This window comes from Peromyscus californicus, unplaced genomic scaffold (assembly GCF_007827085.1).
Source record: "Peromyscus californicus insignis strain IS unplaced genomic scaffold, ASM782708v3 Scaffold_11__1_contigs__length_118956290, whole genome shotgun sequence".
Classification (NCBI taxonomy): domain Eukaryota; kingdom Metazoa; phylum Chordata; class Mammalia; order Rodentia; family Cricetidae; genus Peromyscus; species Peromyscus californicus.
The window spans coordinates 108,992,877-109,011,271 of record NW_026294402.1 but is presented as its reverse complement, the minus strand read 5'-3'; the positions used below and the strand labels follow the sequence as shown (position 1 = coordinate 109,011,271).

The following is an 18,395-nucleotide window of genomic DNA, read 5'->3' as shown; positions in this document are numbered from 1 at the left end:
TCTCTGACCTTAAACACTCATAAGAATGATCACCAAAGCTCAATTCTAGAAGATCATTTCAAAACTAGAGCATTGTGCATGGTATAATAATGGCTTAAGGGGCTGGGTGGTGGTGGCATGCTCCTTTAATCCTAGCATGAGGGAGGCAGAGGCAGCCTGGTCTAGAGAGCAAGTTCCAGGACAGCCCGGGCTACACAGAGAAACCCTGGGGGGGGGGGCGCGGGGGGGCGGGGGGGGGGGGGGCGGGAAGATGGCTTAAAGGATTTCAATTCTGTGTGTGGGGGGGGGGGGGGCTTATATGGCTTATGTGCACGTGCGTATGTGTATGGAGGCCAGAGACGATGCCAGGTATCTTCTTTTATCACTCTACCTCATTCTCACTGAGACAAGGCCTCTTACTGAACCTGGACCTTGACATTTCCTCCAGGTCCTCCTGTTTCCATCACCAGAGAGCTGAGATTACAGATGCCCAGGCAATGCCTGCTTTCTCATGGGTGATGGGGATCTGAACTCAGGTCCTTCTGCTTGCACAGCAGGCACTCATACATACCCCGCCAAAGACTAAGTTTAGTAGGGAGGACTCACAGAGAACTCAGGCTTCACTTGGGGCTGACAGCAAGAGTAAGAGTGTTTGCAAAGACCGGGAGGGAGGGTGGTCCGGGTGACAGAACCACCAGCATGGAAGGAGGGTGGTCTGGGTGACAGGCCCAACAGCATGAAGGGAGGGTGGTCCAGGTGACAGGCTCACCAGCATGAAGGGAGGGTGGTCCAGGTGACAGGCTCACCAGCATGGAGGGAGGGTGGTCCGGGTGACAGGCCCACCAGCATGGAGGGAGGGTGGTCCAGGTGACAGACCCACCAGCATGGAGGAAGGGTGGTCCGGGTGACAGGCTCACCAGCATTGAGGCATCAACAAAGGAAAATGTATGTGTTCGGCCTAAAACAATTTGTTTTGGCCAACTGTGTCTCCTTAACATTGGGCTGGGCTTCCTTCTCTATCAATCAGGATGGCAAAGGGAGGTGAGTCTACACACACTGCCTGGAACCTATTGGGACCCAGAGTGGACCAAGAGAGAGATTCAAACTCACCCTCCCACCGTGACCCTCTGTGGTGGAAATGGCACCCTCGACACGTGCATTCTTTCCTCAGCCTCAGGCCATGGTTCAGCAGGAGCTGAGAAGCTGGGCTGAGTGTTGCTGTTCCAGGGATGGGGAAGCGGATGGCAAGTCCTGGTTCAGTTCCATCTTGTCTGACACAACCACAGCTCCAAAGTCCCTGGTGGCTCTGGGTGTCCCTTTCAACATCTGCTACAGGCCATGGTTAGAAGATGGGATTCTTTCCCTAGAAAGGGAAAGGGAGGGGATTGGGGGGCGGTGACTGGAAAGCCAGCCCTCATATGATGATAGATACAAGGGGAGAGCACTGACTCCCTTCCTAGATAACTAATTTTGAGGGGTCTCCTCCCCCAGCAAGGGCTACCTGCCCCCAAAGGACAACTGTCATACAGCAGCCTTCTATCATTTCTTCAGATGCTATCCAGGGAGAGAAGAGGAGCTCAGTCTAGATGGCTACAGAGCTGGAGAGCACCCGTCAACTTAGCTCCTCACGAGGCGGGGCAGTGCATAACTGAGCAGCCAGGAGGCTGAAACGTAAGCCAAATTGAAAACCTCTGTGGGCTGAGACGTCAAATCAATAACAAATGGACAGCAAGGCCAGCATCACAAACCCTGGTAATTTTTCTTTCATCTGCTCAGAAAAGTGGCTGTGAAGACAGAAAATACAACCCCATATCTAGGGGTAGGCTGGAAGGGGCAGAGAAAGAGGCATATGCATGCTTGTAAAGATTCAAGGAGACTCTTTAGGTTGCATTTTTGCCTGGAGCTATTTACCTTCCTTAAGCTTCAATCAAATTGTACAACAGTGTAATTGCTTTCTTGGAATTCACTAGCTAAACAGAATTGGGATTTTCAGTATTGACTCTCCTGGTTTGGGAAAAAGGGTGGGAGGTGGGAAATAGAGGCACTGGGTGGAATTGAAGGGAGAGGTAGACCCTTCATGCCAGGGCTCTCAAATACTTCTATTACATTCTGCTATTACAGTCAACGTGGGAGCTCCTCAAAAGCCCAATCTCCCAATTATACTCCACCCCAATTAAGCTAGTCTCTGCAAGTGGGAGCTGCCTGCATATTTGAGAAAAGCCTCCTGGGGCTGGAGAGATGGCACAGAGCCAGGAAGTGCTTGCCAAGCAAGCCTCGTGACCCAAGCTTGATCCCTGGAACCCACATAAGGTGGAAATAGAGAACCCATTTGGAACACGAATTGCTAAACAGTCTTATTAATAAAAAAAAAACCCGGAGCCATATATTGGGGTGAAAGCTGACAGATCAGAGGAATAGAACAAGCCAGCCAGCCAGCTACAAGTTCTTACCGATAGGGAACCCTGAGCCCAAGAGAGACCTACTTCCTGTATACTCACGCCTCTATACCTTTCTGTGCCCTGCCATCTTACTTCCTCTCTCCGCCCAGCTACATCACTTCCTCTTTCTGCCCAGCTCTGTCACTTCCTGTCTGTCTGTACAGACCTCCTGACTACTATGATTATTGCTGGGATTAAAGGCGTGTGCCACAAGGCCTGGCTCTGTTCCCAGTGTGGTCTTGAACTCAGAGAGATCCGGATGGATCTACCGGATGTGCTACCACTGCCTGTCCTCTATGTTTAATATAGTGGCTGACTTTTTTCCTCTGATCCCCAGGCAAGCTTTATTTGTTAGAGCACAAATAAAATATCACCACACCCATTCCACAAAGTTGTCCTCTGACCTCCACATGCCTGCTGTGGCATCCCCAGATACCTCACTGTCTCTGTCTCTTTTTTTTTTTTTTTTGGTTTTTTTCGAGACAGAGTTTCTCTGTGTAGCTTTGCACCTTTCCTGGAACTCACTCTGTAGACCAGGCTGGCCTCGAACTCACAGAGATCCGCCTGGCTCTGCCTCCTGAGTGCTGGGTTTAAAGGCGTGCGCCACCACCGCCCAGCTTTTTTTTTTTTTTTTCTCTGTCTCTTTCTTATACACACACTAACAATACTTTCGTTTTGTTTGGGTGGGCAGGGGTGGGGGGTGTTCGAGATGGGGTTTCTCTGTGTAACAGCCCTAGGTGTCCTGGAACTCACTTTGTAGATCATAGATCAGGCTGGCCTTGAACTCATAGAGATCCATCTGCCCCTACCTCCTGAGTGCTGGGATAAAGGTGTTCGTCATCACTGCCTGGCACAATACATTTTTTTTTTTTAAGAGAAAGAAACCTTAATGATAGCTTGGCTGGTAAAGTGATTGCCTTGCAAGCATGAGGACCCAAGTTCGATTCCTAGACGCCACATAAAAAGACAGGCATGGTGTCGAGAGGCTGTAATCCCTGTGCTAGGGAGATCCTTGGAGCTCCCTGGCCAGCCAGCCTAGCATCCTTGGTGAGCTCTAGGCCAGTGAGAGAAGACAGCAAGGTGGATGGTGCCTGAGAAAGAACAGCCAAAACGGTTCTCTGGCCTCCACATGCACATTCATGTGCATGCACACCAAACACACACACACACACACTAGGGTATAATCCATGTTGAGAATAAAAGAGAAAAATCTTTTTTTAACCTTATTTTTTAGAATTTTATGTGTGAGTGTTTTGCCTGCATATGTGTATGTGTCCTAGCTGCCGAAGAATTCACTGTAGACCAGCCTGGTCTAGAACTCACAGAGATCTGCCTGCCTCTGCCTCCTGGGTGCTAGGATTGAAGGCATGTGCTACCACACTGAGATAAAATAAATAAAACTTTAAAAGGAACAAGTATATGGGGATGGCTTGGACTTGGATCGTTTTGAAGTTCCTCAGGTGACACTCACATGCAGCTAGGGGTGAGGACCCTAGTCCTAAGATATCTGTTCTTTTGTTCTCTCACCCACAGGGATACAGAGTACCAGCCACTGTTGATCGATGAGGGACAGGCATGAGGCCAAAGCCAAAACACTGGGCCCTCTCTCAGAAAACTGAGGCCTAAGATGCAAATTCTAGGTCAATCTAACTGTCTTCATCAGCCCCAGAAAACAGCTGACCACCATTTTCCCAGAGATCAGAGGCAGAGAAAGCCAGTCTCCTACAGGAAGCAAGTGAAGAGAGGACTTGGGAGTACTCCAGTCTCCCCCTTGAGGCTATGAGTAACAGGCTTATGAGAACTTGGTCTTTGTTTCTAGAAGAGGATGAGAAACTTACAGGCTGCGGTCCTCATGTGACTGTCACCTGCAACCTGGAATGTCAACATACCTCTAAAAAGCCAACCCAGGAGGTAGAGATGTAGCTCAGTTGGTAGAGTATTTGCCTAGCATAGATGAGGCCCTGGGTTTGCTCCCTGGCCCTGCACAAACCAAGAATTGTGGTACACACTGTGATCCAGCACTTGTGAGTGGAGAGGGGGATCAGGACTTCAAGGTCACCATCAGCTACATAAAGAGTTTCGAGTCAAGCTGCTGAGGAAAAAAAAAAAACAAACAAACAACTCTCAAAGCCAGGTCACACAAAGCATTCTGTGTCCCCAGCAACACACAGCCTTCCCCTTCTCCTCTACAATTCATGTAGAGAAAAGTCATTTTTTTTAAAATTTTCAATTTGAAGAAGGTTGCAGACCAGTTCTCTTTGCAGAGGAATCAGAAGCCTTGAGTTCCTATAACTTGTGGGTTTAGGCTGTGTGCTGACTTTGGGAGCAAAATTGCTTGTTTTCTTGTCTATGAAATGGAACAAGGAGTACCAAGCTGGCCAGATTGTCAGAAGAGTAATAAAAAGGCTATGAATCATGACACAGATGTTGTAGAAATGCCTCTCGTGAATGAGTCACCTTCTACAGGAGGTGTTGATGAAAAAGAGATCTCCAGAGAAGTGTTGAGATCCAGTCTGTCCACCTTGCCTGTGATGCAATCTTGGGCAAATGACTGAACCACTCTGAGCCTCCGGATTCCACAATGCAGATATGGGTTGACCACACCCACTTTGCAGAATTTCTCTGAAGGTTAGATAAAATTATGTGTATAGATATGTTTCCTTTCCCTCCTATTCTATCTCAGCATTCAGGAGAGAGGCAGGAGGATCAAAAGTTCAAGGTCATCCTCTACAGCATAGTGAATTGGAGGCTGTCTGGGCTACATGAGACCCTGAAAAAAAAAAAAATCTTGAAGGAGGGAGGAGTGGACCAGGAGGAAACTAGATTTTTGCTACATACAGGGAATAAGATAACCCAAAAGATCCTCTATACTTTGCCTCACACAATGTACCCATGCTCCCTGTGTTATGCAGCAAACCATTTCTAGAGATGGAGATAAATAAAAAGTCACGTGTGAAGCTCCAGCTCAATCATCTAGGAAACCATGCAGAGACGCCACAGCCTCTGGTTTTGTAGAAGGCATATTTCTCTCCATCCTGGCCTCTCCATCCTGGCCTCTCCCGGGTCCTGTTGAACGATTACTATCTGCCAGTCACTGGGCACGGTCTCATCAGCTCTTCTCTGTCAGCCTCTCTTCCCCCCCCAGAAACGGGACGTTAGTACACCACTTTGAAAAGCACAGCCATCCAGGGGTGTCCCTGCTCTCTGTGTCTGCACCCTGACCGTGCCGGGATCTAACGGGTCCTCTGGCTACACACACTCCAGGTAAACGAAGGGGATGAACTCCAGCTGCTCGTCACCCAATAATTCGTCTAATTTCAGCTCAGGCAACCAGAACAGGGCCTTACAAGTCAGGTCCAGATCCTCTCCCACTTCCCAATACAGCAGCCGTGTGGAGATCAGGGGCTGAAGGAACAGTTAGCTGCCTCTAAGCAAAAGGGGGGTTTTGAAGGTTGGGGGGCTGGGGAGATGGCTTAGTCAGTAAGTGCTTGCCAGGCAAGTGTGAAGCCCTGAGTTCAGATCCTCAGAGCCCGGGTAAAAAGCCAGATGTGGCAGCATGCACCTGTCATACCAAGATGGGAGGTAGAGGCAGGGCGATCCCTGGAAGCTCACTGGCTAGCTGACCAGCTTAGCTTAGCAAAACTCCAATGAGAAACCCTGTCTCAAACGGCAATCAGAAGACATCTGAGGCAAAGGATCCAAGGCTGTCCTTTGCACTTCACATGCATGTGCAACACACACACACACACACACACACACACACACACACACACACAGGAGTGATTCTTTGTTTTACAAACACACAGACAACAGAAATACTGAAACAATCCTAGAATGTAGTTTACCTCCTGTTTGCTGGGAACTCTTCAAGAACGCATAAATGTACTTTCATACACCTTTGCTGTTTTGTTTGTTTCCTGCTGGTGAGTCTGGATAAGGACCTTAGCCGACTTTAAATTCCTGGGGTGTCCATCACCTCTTTGCAAACAGTTCATCATTTATAAACAAACATCTAAATATTTGTTGGTGCCCAGGGCACAAAAGAACCCTCCAATTAATTCTTCCCAAAGCAGAAGTCCTTGGTAAGCAAAAAAACACTCTGTAATTGTTTGTTTGAGAGTTCCTTTGGCTAGAGCTTTCAGGTGAGGCACGTGACCAGTATAATTGCTGCTTCTAATTCTCCTGTCCGACGTTTGGTGTGCTTCTGATTGCACAGTGGTGCATCTCGGCCCTTCCTTGGGTGTGGTCAGCACTGGGAGGGCAGGTCCTTGCTCAGCCAGCATTGGGAGGGCAGCACTGTTCACCCAACACCTCAGATAGGAATTCAAACGTGGGCGCCTAATGAGCACTAATGAGTGAAAGGTGCTGGCATCAGGACTGCCAGTTAAGCTGTTTCAAGCCCTTCCTCCCGGAGAACTTAGAATTGTCAGCGCCACTAACAGGGCTTTCAGGACTGGTCCACAGACGTTCAGCAAGGCGCTAGCAAAAAGCACAGGGTGTTTTAAGCAGCTGCAGCCTTCCAGCTTTATCCAATAGGGATTCTGGTTTTGTTGTGTGAGACTTCTGGTTGCATGCTGAGGCACTGGGGTGTGTGGGGATGCTCTGTGGAACTTCCGACTGCATTCTGTGGAGACTTCTGGTTGCATGCTGAGGCACTGGGGTGTGAGGGGATGCTCTGTGGAACTTCCGACTGCATTCTGTGGCACTCCTACTTGGTTCCATGGTGCTTCCTACACCTTCAGTTCTGTGAACTTCCGGCTGCATTCTCTGGCGTTCTAAGAAACTTCCGGCTGCGTTCTGTGAACTTCCGGCTGTGTTCTCTGGCTACACCTTAGGTGCTGTGAACTTCCGGGTGCGTTCTCTGGTGTTCTGAGAAACTTCCAGCCGTGTTCTGTGAACTTCCGGCTGTGTTCTCTGGCTACACCTTGAGTTCTGTGGACTGGCTGTGTTCTCTGGCGTTCTGAGAAACTTCTGGATGCGTTCTGTGAACCTCCGGCTGTGTTCTCTGGCGTTCTGAGAAACTTCTGGATGTGTTCTGTGAACTTCCGGCTGTGTTCTCTGGCTACACCTTAGGTGCTGCGAACTTCCATCTGTGTTCTCTGGCTACACCTTGAGTTCGTGAACTTCCGGCTGTGTTCTCTGGCGTTCTGAGAAACTTCCGGCCACGTTCTGTGAACTTCCGGCTGTGTTCTCTGGCTACACTTTCAGTTCTGTGAACTTCCGGCTCTGTCCTGTGGAACACCCTGCACTGTTCTAGGGAGCGTCTACTGCGGCTCTTGCCAAGTTAACTGGCCTCTTTATGGAAACCAGGGTCTTTCTCTCTTGGACCTCACTGGGAGACAGGGTTGACCCATGAGTTACCCTCTGCTTGTGACTGTCCTGCTTCCTTGTTGGATTGGTAGGCCCTTGCAAGACGTGTACCAGCAAAACTGACCTTCCCTCAACACATCTCCATTAATATCTGCTCTGCAACCCTGCATGAGGGTGTTCTAAGCCTCCTGCTGGGAAAACCCAACCAGTACCCTCCCTTCACTTACCTAAAATGTATATATGATCTATGTGTATATCGAGTTTAATTTTCTGCTGGCTTGTGTAACTAACTGCTGAACAAAAGTAGCAAGTGTGCAGAGCATTTGAGAGACTTGAGCATTTTACTCCCTAAAAAGATTGTAAACTGTGGCTATCCTGTGTGGCACATGCAGGGTCTTTTTGGGTAGCCAAGGATGCCCTCTCTGTCCTGCCTCTGCTGCTTCCTAAGTGATGGGATTGTAAGTGTATGACACCATGTCCAGGGCTAGGAACTGAACCTAGGACTTCGACATGCTAGGCAGGTGCTCTGCCATTGAGTCTCTTCCCAAATCCCCTTCCCTATCTCAAATAGTAGAATGTTCGCCAAGGGCTGTCTTCAACCCTTCCTCTTAGCTGAAGAGTTCAATTAATGTCTATTGAAGAGGAGGAGCAGGGAAGGAGGCTCACTGATTTCCACATGGAAGGCGTTTCCCTCCAGCTGTATCAGCAGAAATGCTAGTCTAGAGCTTTCTGTTTGAAGGACTGTGTCTCTTCTATAATTTCCTCCTCTAGCCTGTCATTCTTTGCTTAGTTGAATCTGAACAACCCTTGAAAACAATGTAAATATTTGCTCCCTGAAGAAACTGCCCTAGCCCAGGCTGATCTTGCTACCCTCCTCCTGGGCAAAGTTGGTCTTGGCCCATTTGTAGCCTAGTGGGGTACCAGCAATCCCTGCTGAATCTCATTCTCTTGATGATATATTCCTTCAGGGAAGAGACTGTGTCTTATTTTCCAAACTGTGTGTTCTAACAGTGAATGACACACCAGAGGTAAATAAATTTTGAGACTCTGAATGCAGATAAAAACTTTAGGGAAAGCTGGGCGTGATTGTCACGCCTTTAGTCGTAGCCCTCAGGAGGCAGAGGCAGGCAGAGCTCTATGAGTTCAAGGTCAGTCTGGTCTACAGAGTGAGCTCCAGGCTAGCCAAGGCTTCATAGTGAGATCCTGTTTTTTAAAATAAACAAATAAATAAATGAATAAATAAATAAATAAAGGCAGTGGTGGCACATGCCTTTAATCCCAGCACTTGGGAGGCAGAGGCAGGCGGATTTCTGTGAGTTTGAGGCCAGCCTGGTCTACTGAGTGAGTTCCAGGACAGCCAAAGCCACACAGAGATACCCTGCCATGAAAAAACAAAACAAAACAAAAACACAAACAAACTTTGAGGAGTCCATCTTCTTCTTGAGACCAAGACCTTAATGAAATTTTAAGTTTTTGTTTGTTTGTTTGTTTATGTGGTGCTTGGGATTGAACTCCAGGCCTTAAGCCATACCTACAACCTCAGGAAAAATTTAAAGCTGTATTTTTATTTTACCAACATATAGTAATCATAAATATTTATGGATTGCAGTATGGCATTCAACACATATACATGATGTTTGATGACCAGATCAAGGTGACTAGCTTCTATCACCTTGGACGTTCATTATTTCTTTGATGGGAAACCCCAAAAATCCTCTCCCCTAGCTCCTTGAATATATTCAATTAATTATTGTCAATCACACTATTCCTCCCGGCCAGCTGTACCACGCAGTCAGACATCTTCTCTCCACCCCTCCCTCCCCACACCTTTCTCTGGCTTTGGTAACAACTGCTACTTTCTCTGCTTCCCTGAGATCCTCTGTTTAACTTCCACACTGAGTGAGAAGATGTAGTATTTGTCTTTCTGTGTCTGACTTATTTCACTTAATGCACCTCCAGTGCCACCTATGCTACTGCAAATGATAGAATTTCACTCCTCCTTCTGCCAAATAATATCCCATTGTGTATATACAGCACATTTCCCGTCTGTCTCTTGATGGGCACTTAGGCTGTTTTCAGCTCTTAGCTGTTGTGAATGGTGCTGCAATAAATGTTTCTCTGATATACTGACTTCATTTCTTTTACAGATAGACCTAGTAGTTAGTTAGTTTGTGTGTGTGTGTGTGTGTGTGTGTGTGTGTGTGTGTGTGTGTGTGTGTGTGAATATGCATGTGGAGGCAATCGGGAGGCAGAGCCAGATGGATCTCTTTGAGTTCGAGGCCAGCCTGGTCTACAGAGGGAGAGCCAGCACAAGCACCAAAACTACACAGAGAAACCCTGTCTCGAAAAACCAAGGGAAAAAAAAAGCCTTATTTACTTCATTTTATTTATGTATATGTTTGCCTGAATGAGTTTACATGGACAACACCTCTGCAACAGTCTGTGAAGGCCAGAAGAGGGGCTGGATCCTCTGGGGCTAGATTTACAGGTGGTTGTGAGCCTTCATGTGGGTGCTGAGAATCAAATCTGGGTCCTCTGTGAGAGCAAAAGAGCAGCATGTTCTCTTGCCCACTGAGCCATCTCTCCAGCCCCAATCCATCGCACACCCAATCACCGTGCATAGAACGTCTCACCAGCCTGGAACTCACCATGTAGCCGGACTGGCTGACCAGCGGACTCTAGTGCCTGCCTCTACCTCTCCAACTCTGGGATTACAAGTGTGTGCCAACACTCCCAGCTTTGCCCTGATCTGTTCTCATGACTAAACCCAGAACACACTTGGATGGGAATACCACAGGAGCGAGTTGTATTCTGCTTAGTACATCATATCAGGAGGTTCATAGGCTTCTATCCTGCAAGGTTATAAAAGTCAAGGGGGATGGCATTTTCTGGGGAGTCTTTAAGATGATATAAATGGTCTTTTTCTCATCCTACTTGCACTCACTAATCCTACCATCCATCCATCCATGATTCTTTCCTGAAATAGCCACACTTAATTTAAAACAATAGAATAATTAAGAGAAATAAATGATAGGTAAACCTATGAAGACAACCTTATTAAAAAAAAAAAAAAAAGAGACTGTGCCATGGTCTTTTCTTAGGTAGCAGGCAGAAGCCTCAAAATGTCCACTAAATTATTTAAATTACTGTTGACTTTCAGGCACTCTGAACCCATGAGAGGGCTGTGTCCTATTTGCTTATTGGATAATATGGCCTTGCAACTAGTCCATGACTATACATCCCATGTGAACTAATCCCCTGGGATCCCTTGGCACATTACTGCTCTTGACCAGTTCACCCTGGCCCTTGAGCCAATTAGGATGTACCTATCTGGAGGCTGGTATGAAAGTTCATCTTTATTTTAAAATTTTTATTTAAAATTTTAAATTTTGTTTTAATTTTTAGTTATATATATGTGGGAGAGTGGGATTGTATGTGAGTGTTGGAGCCTTGGAGGCCAGAGGCATCAGATCCCCTGGATCTGGTGTTACTGGCCATTGTGAGCCATCTGATATGGATGTTGAGAGCCAAACTTGAGAGTTCTTTGCAAGAGCAGCAAACACTTTGAACTACTGAGCTGTCTCTCTAGCCCCAGATGAAGTTAGAATTGTTTTGTTCTGAGGCAGAGATTCACTGTGCAGTTCTGGCTGGCCTGGAATTCACTGTGTAGCTATGTAGACCAGGGTAGCCTGGAACTCTTATCAATCTGCCTCACTCTGTTTCCTGAATGGGAATAAAGACGTGAACCACCACACTTGGGTGTTTTAACTTTGTATTCATATTTGGGGTAGGGCTGTCCCACAGCATGTATTTGAGGGTCAGAGGATCAGTTCCCTCCTTCCACTTTGTGTGTCCCAGCCTTGGTGGCAAATGCCTTAATCCAGCAAGCCACCTGGCAGGCTCCAATGATGTCTCTTCCATCTTTGAGTTCTTCAATTTTGTGTTCCTTCCAATCTCACCTCTAAGTTCTGTTTGACATAAAGTCCTCAGGGAAGAGTTTCTTAAATTTGCAGAAAATGTAGTTGGCGGGAAATCTAGTTGAAACAGATTGAAGCTATTTATTACCTTTGTTTATCTCATTAGTAGATTAGGAGATGGCCGTAACTCTGTGAGGCTCCTTCCATGCAGAGGTGACCTTTGTTTTTCCTATTGGAATCTGGGCTGGCCTTTGCCAGGAGAATAAGCTGTCTGTGTGTTTCGTTTTGTTTTGTTTTGTTTTGTTTTGAAGATGGTATGTACCCTGAGGGTCTGGGCCTGAAGTCCCTGCTTGTGAGAGTTCATCTTCAGGTTATTTTACTGGATTTAGAATCACCTAGGAGACACACCTCTGGGTGTCTGTGAGAAGAGTCTGCAGGGAGGTCTAACCAAGTGGAGAAGACTTACCCTGAACGTGGGTGGCGCTATTCCACAGGCTGGGGACCTGGACAGAATAAAGAAGAGAAAGCCGACTGAATATGACCACTTGCCTCACACTCCTGCCACCATACCTCTCCTGTCATGGCAACTGTACCCCTTTTCAAACTCTGAGCCAGTGAGTCCTCCCCTCAAGTTCTTTTGTCAGGGACTTTGTTGAAGCAACAAGAAAAATAACTAACACACTGCTTTTGGCCCTCTTGGTAGCCTGAGTCCACCATGCTGTAAGAGCCCAGCTTCCTGGCAATGCAAACCGAGTGAGAATGCTGTAATGTGTACCGGAGGGACACCTCTTGGACTACCCATCCCAGCCAGTTCCTGGCTGAGAGCATGCTTCCAAACCCACACGGAACTGAAGATCCTCCATGCCAAGCCTAGCTGCAATTCATAGCCGACAGTTTCCTGAGCAACTAAAATGGTGATTTTTAAGCTACTGATGTTTAGAATATTTGTTGCATAGTAATAGCCCACACACACACATATATTTCCACTATAGAAAATTAGTATAATTGATTAAGACCTAGCTCAGGGTATTTGTGTTATATGCTGTATATGTGTATTTATTGGGCCTGGGGAGATGGTTGGTAGAGAGGAGAACTTGCTGCATAAGCCTGAAGACCTGAGTTCAAATCCCCGGCACTCATAAAATAGCTGGGTATAAGCCGGGCGGTGGTGGCGCACGCCTTTAATCCCAGCACTCGGGGGGCAGAGCCAGGCAGATCTCTGTGAGTTCAAGGCCAGCCTGGGCTACCAAGTGAGTTCCAGGAAAGGCGCAAAGCTACACAGAAAAACCCTGTCTCAAAAAACCAAAAAAAACCTGAGTATGGCCACAAACTTGTCTCTAACTCCAGTGCTGTCAGAGGTGGATTCTGGGGGATCCCTGAGGTTTGCTGGATGCCAGCCTCACTCCAGGATCAGTGGGAGACACTGTCTCAAGGGAATAACGCAGAGAGTAACAGAGCACAACACTGAATGTCCTCTTCTGGCTGCATACACATGCACACCCTCACACTCTACATAACATTCATATACCCCATATAAATGCACACACTCCATACACATGCACACACAAAGAAAAAGGCATATATATTTATTTTACTTTTTTAAGATTTTTTTTTTTTTTTGGTTTTTCGAGACAGGGTTTCTCTGTGTAGCTTTGCGCCTTTCCTGGAACTCGCTTTGTAGACCAGGCTGGCCTCGAACTCACAGAGATCCGCCTGGCTCTGCCTCGTGAGTGCTGGGATTAAAGGCGTGCGCCACCACCGCCCGGCACTTTTTTAAGATTTATTTTTTTGTTTTTTTGTTTTTATTTATTGAGACAGGATTTCTCTGTGTAGCCTTGGCTGTCCTGGAACTCACTCATGTAGACCAGGCTGGCCTTGAACTCGGAGATCCACCTGCCTCTGCTTCCCTAGTGCTGAGATCAAAGCCCTGACCCACCACTGTCCAGTTTAAGATTTATTTTTATGGTTCTGGGTGGTGCTGGTGCTCGTCTTTAATTCAAGCACCCAGGAGGCAGAGACAGGCAGATCTCTGAGTTCAAGGCCAGCCTGGTCTACAAGAACAAGTTCCAGGACAGCCAAGGCTATACAGAGAAACCCTGTCTCGGAAAACAAAACAAAACAAAGATTTATGTATGTGTGTTGTGTCTACGTGAACACCCACAGAGATGCAGGTGCCCAAGGAATCCAGAAGAGGACATTGGATCCCCTGGAGCTGGAGTTATGGGTAGTTACAGGCTGCTTGACATGGGCGCTGGAAACCCAACTCTGGTCCTCTGTAAGAGCAGTACTTGCTCTTGGTGGCTGAGCCATCTCTCCAGCCACTAATTTTATTTTCCTAAATTAAAGAAAAGCCAGAATTCTGAAAGCCATCTGGCCCAAGGATCTCAGAAAGAGAGTGTCCTTGGTATTATGGAAATAAAATTGTCAAGACTTTCTGTATCGACTATGTGTTCACATGCTATCTTAGACTCCTCCAGACACCATGTCTCTCCATCCCCAGCAGTATTAGCGGTGGTGGCCCACGCTGTTAATCCCAGCACTCTGGAGGCAGAGGCAGGAGTTTGAGGCCAGCCTGGTCTACACAGAGAAACCCCGTCTCAAAACAAAACAATAAAAAGCAAATAAAAAAGAGCTTCAGTTTTTTTTGTTGTTTGTTTGTTTGTTTCTAATTGGGGGTGGGAGGGGAGACTGGGTCTCACTCTGTAGCTCAGCCTGGCCTCAAACCCTTTGTGGAGGAGCCCAGGAGGACATCAAACTATCTATTTTGAGATAGGCTCTCTGTATCCAGGCTCTTACTGAGCTCACTTTGTAGCTCAGACTCTTGTTTGAAACACTGTAGCTTTAGGCTAGCTTTGACCTTGCAGCCATCCTCCTGCCTCGGGTCCCCAGTGCTAGGATTACAGGTATGAGCCACCACCCTGGAATTGTTGGCCTGTCTTTGAGACTCTTTATCCCAGAGTTCTTCCTAGGGAGGCTCCAGGTTTAAACTAATTCCTATCAGCTTGCTATTTGTGCTTTCTTTTTTGCTCTCCTGATAGAATACACCTGACTACCTTTTAAACCTGTTAATGCCTTCACTTTGAATTCAAAACTGTATTTTACTGGATTATTTCCTCCCCATTTGGTGGGTTCAGATAAATTGTCTATTGTCACTCTTCACAAAACAGAAGGACAGGCACAAGAACTGGTTCTTTTTGGCCAGCGGTCCATCATCCATCAAAGTTCTTTGTTTTGTTTGGAAACGCAGGTGGCACCGCTGAGGCCCAGCAAAGCAGAGCCAGTAACTTTATGCTAATTACACAAGCACCGCGGTCTCAGCTTAGTATTCACCTGCCGGGCACACCGCTGCCACTCAGTGAGATGCCCACCTCCTCCCCGCTCACCCCAGGAAAGCACAGCTAGCTTGTCATAAACATCACTTTGCACAGACGGTCCCTTTGTTTGAAACAAGTTGCTGGGTTTTTGTTTGTTTGTTTGTTTGTTTTGTTTTGTTTTTTCCCTCTCCAGGGCTAATGAGGACAGTCACAATGATACATCTTGACCAGGAACCCTGGACGTCTCTCCGTCCATCTTCCGCTCTATGCTCCAGCTAGTCCCCGCCAGAGTTGTGGAGAGCGCCTGAAAGTGTCTCGTTCTCACAGCCCAGCAATTAAGTTAGTTCCTCAAATTGTTCCCGACAGGAGGGACAGGAAACAGCACCCGGCTTTTGGCGGCTGCAGCGGAGGGCCTGAGAACTGTCCACTGTCCTAGCAGCCTCGCATCGATCCCGGGTCTAAGGTCCGGTTGGATCACAATTACAGCCTCCCTCCCCCATCCGCCTTGCTGTCGGAGTCCGGGAGCCGCCACGTCCCTAGAGGCCCGGGTTTCCTTAAGAGGCCCTGCTGCCAGTCCGGCCAGGTGGGAGGAAGCAGGTCTGAGCTTGGTGGCCCTAGGTGGGCGGAGCCTGGTTGTGGCCAGAGAGAGGAGGGGTGCGACCAGGAGGTGCCGCTCACTCTTAGCGTTCCCCTTGCGCGTCCCCGCACCCCTACGAGCTCTCAGTCCCCGGGCGACAGGTGCAATGGCCGCGCGGCGGCGCCCCCGCGGGGAGGTCCCCGAGTGCCCGCCCCCCACCGCCCCGTCTACGCCCCTCCCCTCCCCTCCCCTCCCCCGCCTCCCGCAGCCACCGGTTGCCAGCGATCCCGCTGCCGGGTCCCCGCGGAGCTCCGGAGCGCGCGCGCCGACGAGTGGGGACACTCGCGGGCCTGACCCCGGAGACCACCCCGGCGCGCCCGCCACCCGCCGGCTGCGATTCCTCGTCCCTGGCCGGCGACCCTGGGCCCAGGGAGCTCGCTGGGTGGGGGTAGGGTCCCCGGGGACCCGGACCAGCTCCGAGCGCGACGATGGAAGAATCGCAGCGCGCGCGCTCGCACACGGTCACCACCACCGCCAGCTCCTTCGCAGAGAACTTCTCCACCACCAGCAGCAGCTTCGCCTACGACCGAGAGTTCCTCCGCACCGTGCCGGGACTCCTGATTGTGGCCGAGATCGTGAGTGTCGGACCGGGTCGGGCCGTGGGAGGCAGGTGGACCCGGCTAGCTCACGCGCCTCCAGCTCCGCCCACCGAGCTGGCTCGGGTCTTCCCGCGGGCTCCCGGAACGCTCTTGAGCTCAGCCTCGATTTCTTTGTAAAGTGCAAAACTCACATCCAGGTTCTTGCGTCTTGCACTCTCTTGGGGACCGACGGTCGTACCCTCAGGATGTCTGTTGCGGGAGGCTTCCCAGCTTGCTGTTTTCTTTCGAGGATGGTGGCCTATCCCGGGAGCTGGATACTCAGTGGGCTTTTATTGATCTTGGGTGTCTGGAATACCTAGGGCCTCCCTCACCTGATGTACACGTGCATGGGTTCCTGAAAACAAAGCCTTTCTCAAACTGACCCCTCCACAGTGCTGGGTTGCAACCCAGAGCCTCACGTCCTAGGCCGATGCTCTACCACTGAACCGCACCCCCAGCTCTAAAAATTTCTCTAATGTTAGTTATAAAGGAGAAAAAAATTCATTTTTGTAATTATCCTCCTGTAGTCAGATTGAGATGAATCAAGAAAATTTCCCTGAATAAATTCCGAGAATCCCAGCCTCTTTGAGAACCTAAGGGCTGCCGTACCTTACCGGAGCACATCCTGGTGGGGGCTGGGCACGTGCCTGGGAGGGGGCAGGGCTTGCGCATTCCCTCCCTTGGAAGCCAGGCCTTCCGCCTGGAGTTGTGTTGACAACTAGTGGCAGCCACTGTCTATTGTCTTCGCCCTCGGCCAGGGTGTCAAGTCCTGAAGAAGCGTCTGAGTTCGTGTAGTCCCTGCAACGCTCCCTTGTGAAGGTGGTTGCAAGGAAGCTCCTTTCACACGTGAGGAAACCGAGGCCCAGAGAAGGGGAGGAGTAAAGCTTACCCGTGGGTGGTGGAGCTGAGATTCAAATCCATGCCTGCCTTTTCTTGGTCTCTGCTCTTACCTACTAAGGAGATTCGACTTACACTGTCTAACAGGGGTCCCCCTTCTGTGGCATCTCTGGACCCAAGGAGGCATTTGTGGGATTGAAATCTAGCCCATATGAAAGCGGAGGGTGCGGGGAGGCGGGGGCAGTGATCGTGGTGTAGAGTGGCTGAGGACTTGGGTGGACCCTCTGAGAAACCTTCAGCAACACCTGTATGGATCCTGGGAGCTTGCTGGCTCCACAGTCTCAGATCCCAAACTCAGTGAGTCAGTTTCCCAATGGTCTCCTTGCACAGAAAGTTGGGAAAGTGTTGGCTTAGCTCATTTCCCAAATGGTTGGCCCAGCCAGCCCTGAGGATATCTGCAGCCGTAATAAATAGCCGAAAGTATTGGAGTCACCGCGCAAGGCCTGGCGTTAAAGAGCTCAACAAATATTTGCTGTGTGAGTGAAGGAGTTGGCAAGCTCTCCTGCTTCAGCAGAGCAAACAGACGCTCAAGTGACGGAGCTGGGGCTTCTGGGGGTGGGCCTGGACCACCACCACTTCCTGTTTTCTGATTTACAACCCACGTGCACCTGTTGCATACTTTTCCAGAAAATATAAGAGCAAAAGAAGAAACATAAAGGACCAGTCATCCCAACACTAGAAATAACTACTGTTGATGGGTTGCCATGGGTCTCTTTAGATTGCAATGAGTTTTTTGAGAAAGATGGGAACCCTTATAAATAAAACCGTCACCAGGATGTGTGTGCATGGGCACTTGTGGAGGCCGAGGAGTGACATGGAGGTGTCTTCCTCTATTCCCCTCCTTTATTTGGGGGGTGGAGGAACGGGGCATGTGGAGGTCAGTCGATTCTCTCCTCCATGTGGGTCCCTGGAGTAAAAGCAAGTTGTCTGGCCTGGTGGCACACGCCTTTGTCACTGAGCCCTCACTAGTCCTCCACCTTCTTTTCTGAGACAGAATCTCTCACTGAACCCGGACATTTGGTGAGCCTTTGGGATCCAAACCCTGAACACTGGCGTTATAGGTGCATACCACCACACCCAGATTTTTCATGGGCGCTGGGGATCCAAACTCAGGTCCTTATATTTGGGCAGCAGATATCCACTGAGCCATCTCCCCAGTCAGTACCTGCCTTTGTTGAACAGAGCTAACTGTGCCTGTTTTAAAAAGTCAAATAAGCCTTGAGCTGGGGGATGGCACAGGCCTTTAATCCCAGCACTTGGGAGGCAGAGGCAGGTGGATCTCTGAGTTCAAAGCCAGCCTGCTGTATAGGAGGTACAGGACAGCT

General features: G+C 48.9%; 2 protein-coding genes and 1 long non-coding RNA gene across 4 annotated transcripts in view; 2 read left to right on the top strand and 1 right to left on the bottom strand.

The window, feature by feature from the left end:
* Window positions 1–18,395, bottom strand: part of Cmtm6 (CKLF like MARVEL transmembrane domain containing 6) — a 173,912-nt gene that overhangs the window by 30,604 nt on the left and 124,913 nt on the right. The window contains exons 4-5 of one of the 2 annotated variants that reach the window (XM_052723373.1): window positions 12,111–12,147; window positions 1,229–1,342 (exon numbers count right to left, since the gene is read on the bottom strand). In XM_052723373.1, coding sequence (XP_052579333.1) covers window positions 1,299–1,342; window positions 12,111–12,147 — 81 coding nt within the window. In that variant the 3' untranslated portion in view covers window positions 1,229–1,298. Of the gene's footprint in view, window positions 1–1,228; window positions 1,343–12,110; window positions 12,148–18,395 lie in introns of those variants that run through there. The other variant, XR_008214909.1, reaches the window with a different exon arrangement.
* LOC128100790 (uncharacterized) lies at window positions 1,206–12,095 on the top strand. The gene is made up of 3 exons (XR_008214935.1): window positions 1,206–1,320; window positions 1,531–1,731; window positions 3,951–12,095. It is a non-coding gene; the product is annotated as an uncharacterized LOC128100790 (long non-coding RNA).
* Cmtm8 (CKLF like MARVEL transmembrane domain containing 8) overlaps window positions 15,798–18,395 on the top strand; it is a 61,114-nt gene continuing 58,516 nt past the window's right edge. The window contains exon 1 of the mRNA XM_052723403.1: window positions 15,798–16,170. Within this exon, the coding sequence (XP_052579363.1) occupies window positions 16,024–16,170 (147 nt within the window). The 5' untranslated portion in view covers window positions 15,798–16,023. The remainder of the gene's footprint in view (window positions 16,171–18,395) is intronic.